This window comes from Drosophila virilis, chromosome 3, assembly GCF_030788295.1.
Source record: "Drosophila virilis strain 15010-1051.87 chromosome 3, Dvir_AGI_RSII-ME, whole genome shotgun sequence".
Taxonomy (NCBI): domain Eukaryota; kingdom Metazoa; phylum Arthropoda; class Insecta; order Diptera; family Drosophilidae; genus Drosophila; species Drosophila virilis.
Window position 1 is genome coordinate 18,135,424 of NC_091545.1, and position 20,332 is coordinate 18,155,755.

Below are 20,332 nucleotides of genomic sequence, written 5' to 3' on the forward strand. Positions count from 1 at the left end.
CCGAAAAAAAAACACAAAATTTTGCAGTTCGCTTTAATTACCGCGGGCCTGACTGGGTAAGAGAGACAGAGTGGAATATGGGGTAAGGAGGAAGGAAGGTGCAAGGGATGGGGCACATTCTGAAGCGGCTGCCACGTTGTTGGCCGACGCTGATGAGGCGCACTTGGATGAAAGAATTGCAGCCGACGACGCAATTATGGCAGCATGGAAATAAAGAAATGTGGAAAAATAATACTTGAAGGTACCTCGCAACATCAACAACCTACAGCAACAAGAACTCTATTTTGCCAGTGGTTGGTTGGTTGGTTGGCTGCTTCGATGTGGTTGGGTTTGGTGTGCTGCTGACTCTTGCATGGCAAGTGGAAATGCGTTGAGGCGTGCAACAACAAGAACAACAATAAGAACACCAGGTAGAATGAGAGTCGGTTGCAGATTTAAACAAAAACAGCATTTCACCTGACTGCCATGCCTCCTTGGAACCATGACTACTACCCAAAAACCCAAAACCGAAAATCAACTGCACTTGCCGAATTCGAGAGGTGGGCAGAGAGACAGTGAGACAGATAGGAGGCTGTCTGCTATCTGCTGCCGGTGCAGTCAGACTCGGCTCATAATTATGCTGACAAGATACATCCATAAACAAGATAAAGATACTTATATCTTTTTTTTTTGCCATCGCCATCGCCAATGCAATGGAAATGAAAATGTCATTAATATAACGCGCCCATTAAAATTGACGCCGAGCGGAAAACTGCAAGCGCCTGGGGAATTGGAGCTTTGCGCTTTGAAATGTGGTTACGGTGGCTTAATGAGGGAACGCTGGCAGTGTGAAGGGAAGAGGAGGGACAGGTGGCTTCAATCGGAAGCTGCTGCTTAAGCATTGCATTTTCAATGGGCTTCATTAGTGCGGTTTTGATTGAAATGCTCTCCAGCGCCAGGTTGCCAATGTACAATGCACAGATACAGTTACAAGTAGCCATAGATAGATGGATGGATATCATGGAAATCGCATTCAAAGCAAGAGATACAATTGCAAAAAATTAGTAAGCACATTGCAGACGGGCTCCATTGGGAATGGGAATTTGATGGCTTAACTGAAGTAGTTTGCCTGAATGAGTAATAAAGCGGCTTCTAATTATAGCCACGACCTGGCAGAGAAAGAAATTCCCTTCACATTTTAAAGTTATGTGAAAATAGTTTGTTTTAGCTTTGAAAAATAAATATTGCGCTTAGATAAACATACAATTTCAATGCCAGTAATAACTAACAATTATATATATTTGGACATTTCAGCTTGGAGTCTGATTCTTCATATATTTATACATGCAACACATCAATATTAATTACAGGCAAGCCACACCCCTAACTCCCGACTTTGGTAATCGCCTTGGCCATCGTTTGCAGCATAAACTGTAATAATTTGCGTCAATTTTTTATAAACAAGAGTCGGCTTTTAAGCCTCGTCATTGTGTTTTGGGGTCTTCAAATGTTGCCTGAGGTTGGATGCGACCGGCGCCTGCGAGAGGCAATTAATCATACGCCCTAATAAACTTGCAACCAGAACAGAACTTGCCATTTTTTTTTTTTTCTTTTTTTTGGCAAATGGATACAAAATGCACGCCCCGATGTCTGTTGCAGACAAATGTCTGCCGAAATGTCCGATGGGCTGGCCGATGCGGAGACACTGGCTGCCAACTGCATGCAGTAGCACAGATATATATGTTAACGGCATAGGATATATTCGTATGTAGGATCGTATACCACAGCTATTTTTTTGTTGGACTGCCTTTGTTTTGGCAACAAATACGAAATTAAGTTTGTGGCTACGGCGTGGGTCAGCTCGCCATTTGCTGGGACACGGCCGACTGCCCAAATTTATGGCACCAACTGGAAATTGATGAGTGGAAAGGGCCTGGTTGGTCGCAGAGAACTGCAGAAATGCTTACCCAATGGCTGCATATAAATTGAACTTACGATGGCTGCAATTCGGCCCAGTACAATTGCACCTCTCCAGCCGGGCACAAGATGGCAAATTCAGTTCTCATCGTTGGCCGCTTGGCCGCTGGTTGTTTTTTGACTGCGCGCTTGGCTGCACCTTTAAGAGCTAGTTAAACACATTTAATTTGCTTTTTATTATGCAAATTCTCTCATTATGCGCCGTCCGTTTTAGGGCAATGTTTATGCCCGAGACTTAATTAACTTGGCTAATTGCTGGGCGCTACCGTTTGCCATTTGCCAGTCGCCAGTTGCCGTTGCCGTTGCCGTTGCTGTTGCTCGCCTCGTGCACTTAATGGCGTGTTAATTGGCCCAGCCGATGGGTTTTAGGCATTTTCATTTATTCGTCTTTTAAATTTGCTACACCTCTTTGACTGAAAGTTTATGTTGCTTGAAATAGTTCTTCATACACGCATTGGCTGATTTTGATTAGATTAGGCATTTTTGCCTACCCAACAGATTTACGGGAATAGGCACGCGTAGAATGTTATTAAACTTACAATTAAGAGCATTTCACTGCAACTAACCTGGGATTAGAGCCCGGATCGCTATTGTTCAGTTATTTAAAATGCTGTGGCAGCGAGGATCAACCTTTTCAATAAATGATGATTTTATAATGAAATGTAATTTAATTTTATTTTCCCGAGGACAAGATGTAGTTTGAGTAGTTGTGTTCATAACAAAGAACATTCACAGTTATTTGAACTACGAACTAGATTTTCCGTTTAACTTGGTTCTTTTGACACAATCAAAAATGCAACCCTATTAAGTGTACCACATCCCTCACTTCCTCCCAGTCGAGACTGTAGTTACGCAGTTCATTTTGTGGCAAAAAGTTGAACGCGCCCAAGTTAGCCCCGTTGCAGTTCCCCCTTACAAGCCTCAGCTTCGGTCGAACGCCTGCAAATCAGCGTAACAGAATGCCAAGCGACGCGTAAACTTTGGTGGCACTTTTCGTCTAGTAGAAGTTATAAGTATATATAGACACTAAATGTAGCATATTCCTGTCGAATGCTTGACCAAACTGTCGCCTTGTTTTTATTGTTTTAAGCTGTCGCAGAGTTAAAACTTTGAGCAAAACTTTTGGTCGAGCTGTCAATGCAACGCTTGAATATTTATAGACTGCAGACGAGCAACGGGCTGAGGTTGATATTTTTCTAATGTTTTTTTTTTTTGTTTCTTTTTTTTTGTTATTCCTGCTGGTGGCTCTCCCTATCAGCGACAGCAGCTGCCTTAGCCCGAGAGTGGTACGAAAATTTTCACACGCCGCCTGAATTTGCATAGAGTTATTGAAAAACATGAGCGGCGGTTTTTATATTTCGTTGTTGTTTTGTATCTCTAACTGTTTGACAGAGAATTATATGCAAATTATGCAAATGCATGCAACACAACAGACACATAAGAATGGGGTGACAAGGCTGCAGGGATACGACAGGCTATACGACAGGATATCGATAGAGGCTCAATAGGGGTCACGTTTCCAAGTCGATGTCGTTGCAAAATCTGCTGCGCTTAATTGCAACAATTGGAGTCCATGACATGCAGCATGCCTTGTATATTCTGTGTCCTTTGTTCAGCTGGCAAGTCAAGTGCAGAGAAGCCGCTTGGCCAGGACAGACAATACACACAATAAGCAGCCAGCAGCCAGCAACCAGCAGCTAGCATGCAAGCAGCTCTATTTGTTTTATTGAGTGCCTTTTGTGCGCCTACCAACAACAAAAGGTTGCATTCAGTACCACCTCGCCCTTCTGCTGCCCTCGTCCATCACCATTAGGGCAACCCCTCACTGCAAGGACGCTGACGTGACGCTGTGGCATTTGGCATTGGCAATTGATATTTTTGCAGCCCTACTGCGACTGCCAGCCAAAATTGATTGGCAATCGACAATAATCAATGGCATAAGCGATAATTTGCATTGTCTGCTTGGCAGTTTGACAGTTGTTTGTGCAACTGAGAGGGTTGTTAATTGTGGGCTGTTTTTGGCATTAAAATTTAATACTGATAGCTGGCAATTATGTATTTAATTAGAGTTTTAATAGCTTAATTGCTCATTATGTTTGGCAAGTATTTGAGGTTTTCAATAACTAATAGTTTTATTGTGCTTATAATTTCTCAATTAAAATGTCTAATGGAATCAATTTTTAGTGATTTTTAATTTGATTAACTATCGGTAAATACGGACGATTCTTAAATGTAATTGCTTGTGGCCGGAAATGATTGGCCATCATTATTAATATTTAAGATTGTCAACTTGAGTGCAGTTCCAGTTAATTTCCCCTCTAATTTGAACATTTCTCAGTTTTTCCCACTGCATATTTCTCATTCTTTCTCACTCACTCTCCATCTATCTCACGCATTCTCTCATGTTTTGCTTTTCAGTCTCTCTGTAGCTCAGTTTATTCCATTCACACTTACACTCGGAAAATGTCATACGCAATTTGCTGCTCGCCTAGTCCTTTTTTGGCTCCAAACTGAAAGCCAATTCACACCTACAACTGCTGGCGCACTGGGGCAAGGACAAAATGTACACACAAACACACACGTGCAGAGAAAAAGGCAGGCGACAAAAACTTTGTGGCACGCTCAGCAGCAGCCAAAGCCACAATTATTAAAAGCAAAAAGCCGCCCGGGCTCCATGGCGGGCACGAATTGTAGAGGTGGAGGAGGAACCGGCAAGCTGCAAAATGCGCTACAAATTAATTAAAAACTCTGTCTCTCATTGCTGCGCGCCTGTTACAAGTGACAGCCAATTGCCCTGCTACGCGGTAAGAGCGACAGAGAGCAACGGAGATGACAGCGCGCATGCCAGTGTTAATTACATTGGCATCAACTGCGGCCAACTTTGACCCAAATGGTGGCCAAGCAACGGCAGATGGCACGCCTCCGTCTGCACTTGCAGCACGTTATGCGGTCAACACTTTCGCAATGAGGTCAGACCGCCATCTTAACAAAAGCGACACCACCCTCTGCCACTGCCAGCCCCCGAGCATCCACCGCACTTGTCGTTGCCTAGGAGAAATATCCTTGCCGAGCTGCCAAGGAAAGTCGTACAACTTTCCTTTCTGGCGCGTTAATAACTTTTTTTCTTTGCCTTGTCCTAAATGCGACCCTGGACGTTTCGGTAATTTAATGTGGCCCACTCGAAGCTGGGGTCAACTTACGGGGCGGAACAAACGACTCTTTGGGTCGCCACTCGTGACAGTGAAAATGAAGCAGAGCTGACGACCCGGCGCAGCGGTTGGCTAATTAGGTTTTGGCTGTTTTCAAGTTTTGTCTGCCCTTCGGTGACGTCATCAATGTGGGTTGCTGCTGCTGCTTGTGTAATTTAGTATGAAATTAAATAAGGCCGCGTAGAGTGTCGAGTTGGGCAGCGGTTTGTTTGGCAGCGCGTCGTAATGAGTTTTTGTTTTTATTTTGTGGGTTGTAACTAATTTGCATTTCGAAGTAATTCGGTCAAGGCCAAAGTTAACATAAATTTACGTTCAGGGTCAGGGTCAGCCTGCTGTGGCTGAAGGTTATTATTGCTTAACAAATTTAAGGGAAAATTTAAGCAATTCAACCAAATTCTAAATGATTTAAGACAAAGTGAAACTCCTTGCTTCTGGTATTAGGTATAGTTAGGCAAGGCATCAGTTACTCCTCATTTAAAGCACAATTTCTTAAGTCTGTTCACGCCGCATATACGCATGTAATCAACTCAAAATGTAGCAAAAACTGTACTTTTATTTACCTTGCAACATCTTCAGCTTTCACCCATTCCTCACATATAGTACATAAGTATGTAACCCCAACCAACCCCAAGCAGATCTCAGGCAAAATGCGCACAAGTTGCCGCCCATCATTTTCTTATTTTCAATTTTTCCACTGTCATTGTTGTTGTACTTTTCGCAAATCAGCGACAGACAAAAATCTTTTATTCAAATTTTATTTGATTGCTTTGCGATTTTCGCTGTTGTTAAGCAAGTAGCGCAAGCAGCAGAGAAATACTGCGAGCGAGAGAGAAAGGCTGAGGCTGAGTGTGAGAAAGTGCGATAGACTAGGTGAGAGAGACGGAGAGAGAGAGAGAGAGAGAAGTAGCAGAACGAGGCACATTTATTTGTATGAGAAATCAGCATTGGAGGGCACAGAAAATATTATTTCGACGACAACAACTTAGGGTTATTGTTCAATTTAAGCACGCAGACATTTGGAAAAGTGGAAAAATGCTGAACGATAACAAAACAAAAAAACAAGTAGAAAGAAAAATAAGTTCAGCATCAGCAGAGAAGGACATCAACAAGACGATGCAAATGTCAGGCCGGGCAGTCACTTGCAGTCATATACCAAATTTGACGAGTAAATAGTTGAAGCATACTTTAAGGCGGACGGCAGGGATAGTAGATGCTGCAACTGCAAATTACATGAAATTGCATTTGCCGCCTCAACAGCCTAGGCAGCAGAGGGGCAGAGGCAGAGGCAGCAACAACAAGTTAAACAACATTAAACTCTTTAACCGCTCGTAATACTTTATTATTAAATTTTGCACATTAACGGGCCACGTCGCAGCTGGCAAAACAAAATCTAGATAAATATGGCATGCAGATATTGCCTTGACTTTGTGGGTGTTGGACTGAAGGAAGGGATTGCACATGGGCATGGGCAAGCAGTCAAGCGCACGGTTCAATTTGGAAGCAACAACATTGGGGCTCAGGCTCAGACTTGGACGCAGACGTGGAGGTGTACGAGGAGACGGTCGCGGACTTGGACACATAAGCAAGCGCCAGTCAGTCGTCTATAAATTATATCCGTTCCAAATTGAAATGCGCGTTAAAATGCAGTTAACTTGGCCGTTGGGTTGGCTCTGGCCACGTTGTTATGGCCAACGTTGCGAAACTGCCTTTTTATAACGTCTACCCACATTTTTTTTTTACAGTTTGTGCGCACATAAAAATAGAAAATGGCTTTGAACGCTTTTGCCAGCGACACGAGCACATTAGACTCCTGCCACAGATAGGACCACGGACCACGGACCAAGGACCACGGACCAAGGACCAGCGACCAGTAGCCAGTGACCATGTCGATGACTGGCTGTTGGCCCAAATGCTGATGGCACTTTTTGCACACGCAACTGGTCCACTGATATTGGACACAGGTGAACGTGCACACAGGTACGAGCCCAAGCCCGTCATCTTATACAAAATTCTACGGCGATTTCAATAAAACTTTTTACACTTTTTACACTTCTATTTAAAACCGAGTTTAAATATTTAATACTACATACAGTATAGCCAGTAAAATTTGGTTTATCAAACGCATTGCGACTAGGCAGAGTATTTTGAAAGCTGTTTAATAATATATGCGCGCACTAAGCCTTTGAAGTCCTACGCATGATACCCTTAACGATTGCAAAACATATTCGCAACCCATTCTATGCGATTCTCGTTGGGTGTGCTGCGTGTGGCGCTCAAGTGTTAACACATTTCATCAATGAGGCATGAATGAGCTTTGAGCACGCTGCCTGATTAGACACGGGCCAATGACTTTTTAGAGTTACTTTAAGGCTTTAAGCGCTTTGCTGGATTCTGGCGGCGGATGCAAATTTGGCTAAAAGCAAAAGCCACACAAAACGCCAAGAACTATGCAACGCTTCAGTGGCAAAAGTCAATGGCAGAAAGTTGTTTAGCGGTTCGGCGATGTGGTGGTACGGTGGTGTGGTATCTCTGGCTGAGAAAGAAGGCGTACGCAATTTGGCAAAATGCGTATAAAGTTTTGAGGTTATATGCGAACAAACATGGCGGTGCTGCTTGTAAATACATTTGCTGAATAACTGCAGAAATTAGCAGAGAGAAAGAGCAGAGGCAGAGGAGGCATCTCGCCTGGCCAACACACGAGCCAAAAACTAACAAAAGCCATGCGCCAACACATAAAGAAAATTTTCCATTTTATATGAAACACAAACACACACACACAGGCCACATAAACATACGGCGCCACCACCAGCACCACCCCGAGAGCCACCCATGTGTGCATGTGTATTGCTTTAATAGAAAATTGCAAAAGTTTCGCAAAAGAAAATGCCTCAGCCAGTCAGCCAACCCAAACAAGCCAGAGCCGCCGTCGAAATTGAAAAGAATGTGGAAAAGTAGCTGGCCTGGGCCAGAGAGAAAACTAAGTGGTGTCTGGGTGGGTGGATTGCTTGGTTGGTGGTAGATCTACTGCGCTTAACATTGGGGGGCTGCTTACGGCACTGGCAAGAAAGCCAAAGTAAGCATGAAATAAACCCCCATCGTCAACGGCAGCAACGTTGTCTGCAGTGCAAGTCGAAAATTCGCAATGCGAACGTAAATTGCTCTTAAAAAAAAATCTTAAAATCTATTTTTAATAAGGCTTGAGTTTTTTGCCAAACACCGAACATTTAAGAAATCATCTTGAAGGGATTACTTAACTGCTTTTTGTATGAATTTAATGAGTGCATAATTCGCACTAAAAGCATTAATCGAAGAGCTGATGCTGATGGACCCAACTAGTGTAGGGTATTACAGCAGCGCAGAGCAACGTACGCAGCAAACTCTATGAAGATTTACCGGTTTTAACGTTGCCAGTCAGCAGTTCGTTTTAGCAGTTGCCCCTGTCTATATGGGTATGTATACACGTGTATATGTATGTGTGCTTTGTGTGTGTGTGTGTGTGTGCGTGGGGTCGGTCTGTGTCGCGTCTGGCATTATAATGCCGAGCGCATGTTGCTTCGCTTGTCGCTTGCCCCATGCTCAGCTTCAGCTCTAGCTTCCTGTGCGCCCTGCCATGTCGTCATGCTATCAGAGGCCGTGGCTTGGAGCAGCAGCTCGGCTCAGTCTCAGCAGCCGCATCGCATGCGTATCGATTTTGTTGTTGCGACACGAGCAAGAGGGGCGCACGAGTGCGGCTGGGGCAGGTGCGAGGACGTTGCTCTATTCACCACATGTTGAATTCTGAGCCAATGTCATACACACATTCAATTTATTGAAGAGTATAATGTGTTAATTGCTGGGGGATTTGTGCCTGTCGTTGCTTTTCATGATTGGCGCTCGTATATCTTGGCGAATTTATGTTGCTTTTATCTATGCACGCGCTGTGCTGCATATTTGATGGCCGATTTGCCAGCGATAAAGCCCGTCCTGTAATTAGGCGTTACCCCAGTTTGCATTTTCCACGGAACCAGAACTTGCATGTGGTATGCAACTTTGTTGTGGCACTGTCCATGCCACCCCGTCAAATGTGCAACTGACACAAGCTCTAACTCCACCTTCGGTGATGGCAGTTATCAGCGCTGACTATCAGTGGCACGGTTGGCGAAGGGCGAGGGGGGAGGGCAGGTTCTGCCTTAGCCTAGCAAAGTAGTGCGTGCGGCAGGGCCATAAACAATGCCAACTACACTTTAAGCCAGCCAATTGCATTCGCATTCTCATGTCGCTGCTGGCATGTTTTTTGATGGAAAATAATTAAGTTAATGTAAAATGCATTTTCAAATTGTATGCCGCAGCCTAATTATCATAGCGAGCCATGCTTAGAATTTTAATGCAGAACTTGCCAAATGATATACTATATATACATTTACTCGCACAATATATATTAATAATAATGTGAAAGCTCGGATAATGATAAGCACCTCTTAAGGCGTTGCTCAGGTGAATGTTAAGGCAGAAGACTTTCAGCAAACTCCTGGCCAACTAATTTAAGGGTATTTCGCCCTTTTAAACGATCAGAGTTTCGACCAACTTTCATCACCCTGCAGTTACCTTTATGATCTGCACAAAATGTTGTGTGCTTTCATCGCATTTGTTGGGGATATCTCCCCATAATCTGAAACTGGTTCGAGCTGTTTAGCGTTCGCATTGTTTGCCAGTGTGTCAGGCCATTAATTTCATTAAAATTGCATCAAAATTTATGGTAGAGTTGCGAGCAATTTGCTTGTAATCCATCAGCGTGTCGCATCGCGCTGCCAGCCCTAAAGCTCTTTTGTGTACTTTTCCGAACTGTCTCGAACATAAATTACAATGTGGCCCTTAACATGTTAATAAAATAAAATGCTACATGCAAAATACTGAACAGTCAACTCTGGACTTGACGCGTATTCGGCGCAAATTCAATTAAAGCCAGCTCATACGATAAGTGGCAGTGGCCAAAAGCCACAAGCCACAAGCCCTAGATAAGCTGGGGCCATTATCAGTGAGGTCGGATCTGCGGCCAAGAGGCAGCTGCAACTGCTACTACAGCCTGAACTAGCCACAATGGAAGATTTTCTGTCAGCCCTTTAATATTCATGCACGTGTGAGAAACGAGCTGAACGCGTAACATAATAAGCAGGCGACTCGAAGGAGCCATTAAGAGTTGCGGTTCGCATTCGCAGCGGGATTAAAAGAGACGAGCTTACACTGCTCATAAAATTGCAACTTAATTGTTAATTAAAGGGCGCGCAGTATGTGTTTCCTCGTTTGTCCTGTACCAAGTCCTGCTTCTGATCTTGCTCTTGCTTTTGCTCCTGCCAGCCTGCGGCATGTCACGTCGTAGCGATGGCAGCTGCCTCTTGTGCAACGTCTATCAAAATAATGACACTGAGTTACATGAAAAAAATGATCAGCATACTGAATAGTTTTCAGCTTTCAAGTTCGACTCGCGTCTGAAGTGTGGAAATTATAATAAATTTTAACTTTGGGCACCGCAATTATGCAGACACCTTGCACTGGCCATATATTGCCATATTGACAGCTTGATTGATGCCTGGCCTGCCCGATGCCGACATCTGTTTAGCATTTTTACGCCTAATCGCAAAACCGATCGAATCATTTTGCATAAGTTCAGCGATCACAAACTACGAACTACAAACGACCAACGGGTGGTCCCAGCCCCAGTCCCACTCCCAGTCCAAGTCCCAGTCCCAGTCCCAGTCCCAGCCCCAGTCTCAGTTAACCAACTGCCGTTGTTCATTGAATGCCATCAGAGACAATAAATTTCATAAATAGCTTATGCATAAAATGCCAAACCCGCCTCCCGTGCCCCACACCTTCATCAGCCGCCGCCCGCTGTGTTAATATTAATTGGACGACATAATTGCAGCACACCGCTGCCCATAATAATCGACCCAGCCGAAGATGAGGAAGAAGTTTGGCCACCACTCTTTATTGGCCAGTCGAAAACACGTTTCGGGGCAATCTTCATAAAACAGCAGCGATGACCAGAGACCAACTCAACTCCGGTAGTTGGCAGTCGCCAGGCAATTGGAATTTGTGTAAATTTGGCAAACGTTGCATTGACGACACCAAGCTGGGCAGCCAACTGGACAGCGTACTGGGAGGAGTGTATGTTGTTCGCTTCCATACATAATTACCGGTTGCATTTTATATACACTGACTCGAAGGGTACCATATTTCTTGAGTCTTGCAGCAGTGAATACCCTATATGGAACCACATATCGTCGTTAACGATAATGCAAACTACGGAAACTATTTAATTTATTTTATATATAGATTTATATATACATGTACCCGCTGTGCCTATTACCAAGGGAAATTAGACATTTAGATGTTGAATTTCTTAAAATTACTGATCTTTAAGTTGGAATCGTTTAGCCTCTCGACTTATTTCTGAATGACCGCTGTTATTTTATTAAATTTACATTAAGTAAATTTTTTAATTCATAAGAAATATTTCTTGAAATGAATCTCATATAAATAATATTAAATTTTAATTAAAGAGCGTTTTAGTTTCGGTGCAAAAAAAAGGAGATTCTAAATTTCTTTGTTTTTGGGGGGGCATATGCAATGAGTACGACCAGCCGCAGCGTGTGTGCAATTATCGGTGTGTGTCCCGGCTAATTTATTGTCTTTGGCGCTGCCCTAAATCCAAATGTAATACAATACGCGCATTTATCATATTTAAGTACCGAGTCCAAAAACACATCCTGTATTTATGGCCTGCTAATATGCGGTTTTAGTTTAATGGTTGCAAGGATCGGGGCGCGATGCAGCCTAAATTCGAAGTCCAATGCTACTGGAAAGGGAAATTGGGAAAGGGCTAAGCTGGGGTGCCCACATCGGGTCTGGTGACGGGCTGTCGAGAGCAGTCTGATGCGCCACAGGAGTCGAGGACGAGCCCAGGGAAAAGTACAGCCTGTAACAGTTGTAAATTAAAATGCCTGCGCTTCGAGTTGTTTGCTCATCATCAGCAGGATGCACGCCCCCGCGACAGCACATTATTTTCTTTGTAAATATTTATTTTGTGCTCTGTTTTTTTTTTTTACCCCTGAAATCAGTTAAATGGACTGTGCTGTTTATTTTGTTTGGTGCGACAGTTTTACGCGCTGTCTCTTAATAAGCCCCATGAATAATGGCTGAGGCTTAGAGCCACGCCAACTGCTCATGTGGGTGGGTGGGTGGTGTGTGTAAATCTCATGTGTGTAGAGCAAAATGGTGAGACACATCGGCATACAATTGGCTACTGGCCACACATAGAGGAAGTGGTGAATGGAGAGTATGCGACAGAGAATCGCCCGCCAGCCAGAAGCACATACAACTCAGGAGGAAAACAACTAAAGCTGAAAAACAAAAATATTCGGAACAGAAGATGTTACAACTGCGGGCAAATGGGCAGCACAACCGCCACAAAAATTGCGCACAATTACGGCGCTAAAGCCCAGGCAACTCCTCCAGCCCTCCCCACACTCATTCCAATCGCACCTTATCCGAGCGGAAAAGAATTATTACGTTGAATTTTCTTTCATTTTCATTTTTTTGTTGTTGCTTAAAGTAGAAAGAGAAGAGATTTCTCGTTTTTTGATAGCAGCAGACCAAGTGTGCCGTAAGGAGCAGCCAGGACACGGCGTTGTCCACGTCTCACGTGCACATGACAGTGGAGTAAACAATTTCATTTCGCGCGGCCAGCTCAGCAGGACCGAAAGATAACTGCTACAAACGAGGCACAAGATGCTGCCTGCAATAACAACAGCAACAAAAGCAAAAACAAGAACAATGACAACAGCAGCCAGGACAACGAGGACAGTACTTGAGTTTTTTTACATTTTTTTTTGGGGCCAGCAAAAGCAATAACAACATCGCCAACCACCACAAAAGCATAAGAAGCTGCGTAAATATATTGTCCCGTCGGCCTTCGGTGTAGAATGGGGTAGAGTAGAGGGGGTTACCTACAAACAGGACACTATCCAGAAACAAGCCGTGGGCGTTGCGCAACTGAACAAGGACGTGGACGCGGATGAGTGCGACGCAGTTAGTCGAGCGTGCCTGGCGGCTCTTAATGCGTGCGTCTATAAATTTTGCACGCCTTTTGTGGCTGGGCGGATGGTGGGCGGTGCACGTGGCCTGGCCAGTTTTTGAAACTGTCAAATTGTTACTGTTTCTGCTCCTTTGGGGGTAGTCGAGCAGCGTTATTGCTACAGAAATTATTTATTTATATTTTTCGGTTTGGTTACTTTTTTACAAAATCTCAACAGCTTAAAATGCGGGTCAAAATAAGAGCTTCGTGTATTAAGGAAATGTGTTTTAGTTGGGAATATGTATCTTCTAAGTTTAAAATAGTTTCCTTTACCAACTACACTCATCTTGATAGAATTTTTATCCATTGTTTAAAGATCAAAATCAATCAACGCTGCTGACTGGTTTATCAGCTTTCAGGAACTTCAAATGAATCGTCTTTTATGTTTCTGATTTTTTTATAACATCCTCAACCTTCGGATTACTTTTAAATATTTTCGACTCTTCCCCATGGATTGAACATCCATGTATTTAACCGGATTTCCTATTGTTTTTGACTCAATATCATTGTTTACAGATTGAGCGTGTAGATTATTGAGCGCTACTTAATTTTCATGGCATTCGTAAGATTCAACGGGATTGTGTTATATTTTTAGGTTTTCGGGATATCTAACTTCTGAATGCTTAATAGTTTGCTGGTCTTCATCTTTATCTAAGCATCCGTTTTATTAAATGGTTCTGTAACTTCATTGTCTCCAAAGGATTCGACACGGACTTTCGTTAATATTTTTGTATCCTCATCCACATTGCCATTTTCTATTGTTTTTAATTCATCATCATCTTTTACAAATAGCTCAATTTTAACATCAGTATTCTCTTCAACTTCTACAAGGCTTTCATCACCCTTCATAGCTTTGTTATTCTCTAATACTTCTAAGACTCCTTCATCTCTCTCAAGGTATTCAACATCGACATTGCTGAATGGAACTGTCCCGTCTATATAATCAAGGGATATAACATCCCCAGTGAAGTTAACATGATGAATCACTTCCATTTCTAAATTATTTTCATTGTTCTTCAAGTACTCAAGATCAGAATTCCTAACTATTTCTGGCTTCTTTGCATTTTCCTTAATCGATTTTACAGCGGTCTTTATTTTTTGCTCCTCTTCATTATCTCTCATTCCCCCAACATTTTCCGCCAAGGATTCATCTTCGGAATTCCTTGAGGATTCTGGCTCTTCAATATTTTCGTAATATAATTTAACATCGGCATTTTCTACTGTTATTAGCTCCTCTTCATCATCCTCCTTTTCTTCACGAACATCGAAATTCTGAGCCTCTTCATCACCTTCTTCAGAGGATTCAGCTTCAGAATTTATGAACGGTCCCGTCACTTCTTTATAATCTATAAGAGATTTAAGATAAGTTTTTGACTCTTCATCATCATCTATGTTGTCAACATCAGGATCAATTATTATTCCAACATCATCAGTTTCTACTGTTGGCTGCTCGCCGAAATCCTTTTCTTCCGCCTTCTGAAGATCCGGCTCTTCGCTTTCCTTAAAAAATTCAATATCGGAATCCAATGAGGTTTCTGTTTCTACTGTATCATTATCAAAAGATTCAACATCGATGCTCTCTTCTATTTTTAAGTCTTCTTCGTCATCCTCCTTGTTCTTATCTTCATGACTTAATATTATTTCTGATTGGACTTCATCTTCCTCAATGGTTTCAATATCAAAATTCTTTGCCTCTAGCGTCTCTTTATCTGCATCAAAGAATTCAACATCGGAATTACCTTTCTTCCCGAACTCTTCATCATCGTGAGAGTTCTCAGCATCAGAATTATTTATAATTTCCAAGTTTTCTTCACCTTCATCTACCTCGTCTTCATCCTTATCTTTATCTTCATCATCTGCACCTTCATCACCTTCATGATCTTCATCATCATCATCCTCATCATCTTCATCATCTTCGTTATCTTCGTCATCCTCTTCCTCCGCATCATCTTCGTCTTCATCTTTATTCTTAACATCGGAATTCCTTAGAGATTCGATATTTTTATCAGAACTAAAGGATTCAACATTGACATTCTCTACAGTTTCGAACTCTTGTTCAATATTTTTTGATATTTTTGAGTCCTCTGCTTTACCCCGATTCGTTAACGGTTCTGCGTCTTCATTATTGAAGGCATCGGAAGTGGTTAGTGTTTCTAATTCCTCTTCGTTATCGTTAAAGTCAACATTGTGATGCTTTAATTGTGTCGTTGCTTCTTCATCATTATTTTGGGTTCTAACGTCGGGATTGTTTAACTCATCTGAATCTTCTTCATAATCCTCCTCTTCTTCATCATCGCTGACGGAACTCAATATTGGTTCAGATATGTCTTTTTCATCTTCAGAAGATCTAGCAGCAAGACTTTCTGACTCTTCATAGTCCTCTACAGATTCAAGATCGTTCACAGATTCTGATAATTCTGAGTCTTTATTGTTATCATCGACGTACTCTTCATAATTTTCAGAGTATTCTTCATCGGAATTTTTTATTTTTTCAGATATTTCTTTATTATCTTCAAAACATTCCACACCCCGATACTTAAATGATTCTGTGCCTTTATTAACATCGTTATTCGGTAATATTTCGGATTCTTCATGTTCATGTTCATTTTTATCTAAATATTCAATATCGGAACCGCATAATAGTTTTGTGTTCTCTTGATTAATCTTAACAGTTTCAACATCGGCGTTTCTTATTCTAACCTTAGGACTCTTCAGTTTATCTGCCTCTTGTTCAACATCCTCAGAGTATACAACGTCTGAGTACCGTGATAGATCAGTTTCTTTAATATCAATCTCAACATAAGAATTTTCTTCATTATTCTCATTACTGAGGTTTTCTAAAGAGCATTCATCCCCCTCAAAAGTTTCAATATCGGAATTCTTTTCAATATCGGAATCTTCGCTGTCATCGGAATCGTATACAGTATTAGAATAGCTTAATGTGTCTTTGCAATTAGGATGCTCTATTATTTGCGAATCCTCGTCATCGTCCTCAAAGGATTCTACATCGAGACAACTTAGTGTGTCTGAATCTTCATCATCCTCAAAATATTCATACTCAGAATACCTAAATGACTCCATATCTTCTTCTTTATCTTCAAAGAATTCTTCATGTCCATACTTAAATGAATCTTCAAGTTCATCATCAGAGGTGTCGACATCGAGATTTATTAATTGTTCTGGCTCTTCTATCCTTTCGATTTCATTCGATTCCCCTTTGTTTTTCTGTGCAAAGATCGACTTCAGCTTTAGAATGTCTAAAAATTCGAGCCATTCTGTGTATTTAGCATCGTTAGTAAATGTTTCCTTGGACTCCTTTAATGCATAATCAGCTCGTTTAACGCAAAAACCCAACAGGAGGTTTCTTCGTGTAATACATAATTTATAGAATGGGGTTCCCCTGCTAGCATATGCCTTGATCAAGAAATCTCCACTGCTTAGCTCTGATCTATTGGGTTCTGTTGCCGTGACACTGCTATTTTGGCTATTGGCCGTTTTTTGTTTCTCAGGATCGTACTCTTGAACCAAGCGCTCGAAATCCCAAATGGTCATCTGGCAGTCATTGCCACCTACCATTAATAGCTTGTTATCCAGCGCAAACTTAATGCAGTTGATGGGTGCAGTGTGATGGGATAGACAGCGTACCAATTCCTCTTTATCAGCGTCCCAAACAATAACAAAGTTATCGTCTGCTCCGGAGGCCAAGTAGCGTCCACACATGGAGTAGGCCAGATCATTTATAGTACTTCTGTGACCACTGAAAACGCGTACCTGAACGGCTTTAACAATGTCCCACATGCGCACAGTGCAGTCGGCGGAGCCAGTGGCCAGGTAATGCCTGTTTGGATGGAACTGACAGCAGACAACCTCCGCCAAATGTCCGACAAGTATGCAGACTGACTTCTTGCTATCCTGCGTCCAAATACGTGCTGTGCGATCATCCGAGGCTGTGGCGAAATAATAACCCAACGGTGCATAGCTAACGCTGTAGACGGCCCCACAGTGTCCCGGATAGACAACAACACAGCTCCAGGAGAGCAGGCACCAACAACGCACAGTGCGATCCTGCGCGCAGCTGAGCAGGAAACGATCGTGTGGAGCAAATGTGCACCCGTACACGGCTCCTTGGTGTCCATAGAGTGTGCGTCTTGTTTTTCTTTTGGTCGCGTCCAACATGCTCTCGTCTATGCCGGACATGCTTGTGTCAAGTCTCTTAAGGCACTTGGCCGACTTGATCTGCACCAACTTTGAGGCTGTCAGCGCGAAAACGTGAATTGCGGAGGATGCGGTGCCAATAGAGAGCATTGTAGTTTTGTTTGAGAATGTGGCACAGATTATAGTCTCAACACTCTCAAGTGCCGTGTATAGATAAGTCGATGGCAGGTTGTTGCGGTTAAGCGGCACCCGGCGTTCCTCGTCGTCTTTGTGGCGTTCTAGATCCCAACGCTTTGGAGTAGGAGTATAGAGACGATTGCCTGATGGCAAATGGACATTTCTCGTGGGAGAAGGTTTGTCCTTCTTAAAGCGCCTGCGCCGCATTGGCCGCGGACTGCTCTCTTTATTGTCTTTGACAGTTTCGGGAGTAGCCCAGAATATTTTATCCAAAATAACAGAGCCAATGCGACTGTGCTGACGTGGTTCGCCGTTGTTGTAGTCGGGAAATAGGTCGAAATGCCTTATGAATGTCATCTGTAGGGAACGACTCCAGGACTCCATGCAGAGCAGCAACACATAATAGGTCTCTTCAAACATTGAGACTGGAACCTGTGCGTTTTCGTCGCTGATCAACTTTCTAGCCTTAATGGGCATATCACCCGGGGTTTGCAATACCATTAGCTTATCCACACGAGCCATGTATGAATGATCAATATAACGTAGACAGCTCTCCACAAATGCCTTGCCCTTGCGGTACTTCCCGCTGGAAATCATTCGGAGATAGACCACTGCTAACGTTGGATACAGAAGATTGTATATTTCATACTTAAAACGATTGGGTACTCTATCGATAATCTTGCGAATCTCATGAAAGAGTTGCTCATAGTCATTAAGCAGATTTGAATAAGGTAGATCCGAATTCGTATGGTCTTCATCATCGTCAGAGTTAAGCTTGTCATCTTCAAATGTGCTATCATCTTCGTAAAAATCTCTGTGACCATCATTTTTTGACGCTTGAGACTTACGTCGCCAAACCGAATCATCGCTGTCCGTGTCCTTAGCTGAACGTGGCGAAAACATAATACTGCCAGGTGAAATGTTGCACTTCTCATCCCTCTCCTTCGGATTACTTGACATTTTCGTTAATTTTTCTTCGAGGTGTCGTTTTTTCTCTGCGCAACTAACAGATAAAGATTCTCTGCTTCCTGAATTTCCTGGGCTATTATTATCGCCAGTTTGCGTGCGTGAATCAATGTTATTTTTTTGTTCCTCAGCTGACTGGCTTTTTGGAGATGCACTGGTTTTTATTGGAGACTCACTTGTTTCCATCAATTCAATAGGTTTTAAATTTGGAAACATTGGGTCTGTTGCTTGCATTGCCTCTGCGATAAACGAAAGCGGTTCTTGCGAAAGAGGTTGGCTAAATCATATGAGGTTAAATATTAGTTATCTAAGGTACTAATTACAAATTTATATGTGAATCACCTCTTGTGAGTGGAATTATTTTTTCTAGATGAAGTTTGTTGGTTCAATAATCGTTGCATCAGCTGAACTTTTGATGGTGTTGGAACCTTCGTTGATTTCGAACTCTGATTCGTAGCTTTCAGGGCAGAATCTAAAAGGAAGTTGATTAATAATTACGTATGGGATGATATTATGGCTATGCCTTGTCCCAAAAGGTCCTCACCAGTAGTGGGCCCAACGTCATTCAAATTCCCAAGTCCTGCAAGGGCGGCTTCCATATTTAAAATGTTTGGATTTTTATCACAGTTCGGGGACAAGTGTTTGCGGCTTAATTTCTTCGCTCTCCCACTAGACTCGCCCTCCTTTTCCAAATTGTCATCAGAATTTTCAAAGGAAATAGGTGAATAAGATGAATGTGATTCGTCATTGGAATCGTCTATCTGTCCAATTCCCGATGATATCGAATCACTAAATTCGAAATCGGAATTATCACAACTTTCAGCATTAGATTTGCTGCTTGCCACATTATCGCCTAATTGTTGCAGGAGTGAGTGTTTCCTATCTTTGAACAGGGCTTTTCGTGGAAGCTTTGCCAAGGCCTCTTCAATATCATCATCGGAACACTGTTCGTCTTTCCCTGATTTTGTTTCTGATAGTGTTGCCAACAACTCTTCTTCAAAACTGGAAAGCCGCTGAGCTGTTAGCTCTTTATTTTCCATGTCCTCTTTGTCCTCAAAAGCATCATTAGTTCGATTAGTTTTAGGACTATTTTTATTGAGCTGCTCGTCCACTGAACTTTGGAATACTTGCATATCATTGAAACAAATGGGTTGTACGATTGTATCTAACTCAACATCTGTTTCTGGAGGCTTGAATGAAATATGCTGCTGATTATCTACGGTATTCGGCAAGTCAAATGATTCCACAAACTGCATTTCGTCGTTGAACATAAATGGGAGTCCAAAAGTATCCCCTATACCCAAATCGGACGGTAAGGGATCTATACTGCGTTCGGTTTTTGACATCGAAGCGTTAGTTGGATCTGACCGAAAGTCGTTGAAGCTACATATTTCAGGTTCCTGGGATGACGAGCTTGGTGTGTTCGACGATAACTGTAAGCGAATATTTAAATTGTTGCCGATATTGTTCTTTAAATATTATAATTTTTGGACTGTGATATCCTTGCCTTGGTGCACGCCGTCCAGATACAATATAATTTCTTACTTACTGAACTCTCTGTGTCTTCACCATCACCAATTGAATATTTCTCTGTTTTTGTTTTCTTTCGGGATTTATTTTCATCTTCGGTAACTGGTCGCTTTTTAGCGCTTTGTTTTTTCATAATTAAAACAACTTTTTTATAGCTCTTGAGCAAAATTTCTGCTTCTGCATAAAAATACAGTAGAAAATAAGCAGAAGACTCGTGGCTGTCAAA

The 20,332-nt window shown here is 42.4% G+C and overlaps 1 protein-coding gene across 1 annotated transcript; it reads right to left on the reverse strand.

Moving 5' to 3' along the window:
• Positions 1-12,756: 12,756 nt before the first annotated feature.
• can (cannonball) lies at positions 12,757-20,332 on the reverse strand. Its single transcript, XM_032434480.2, has 4 exons — positions 20,126-20,332; positions 19,121-20,009; positions 18,919-19,048; positions 12,757-18,853 (listed from the first exon to the last, which is right to left on the reverse strand). The coding sequence occupies exons 1-4, from the start codon at positions 20,237-20,239 to the stop codon at positions 13,930-13,932; spliced, it is 6,057 nt and encodes a 2,018-aa protein (XP_032290371.1). The 5' UTR covers positions 20,240-20,332; the 3' UTR covers positions 12,757-13,929.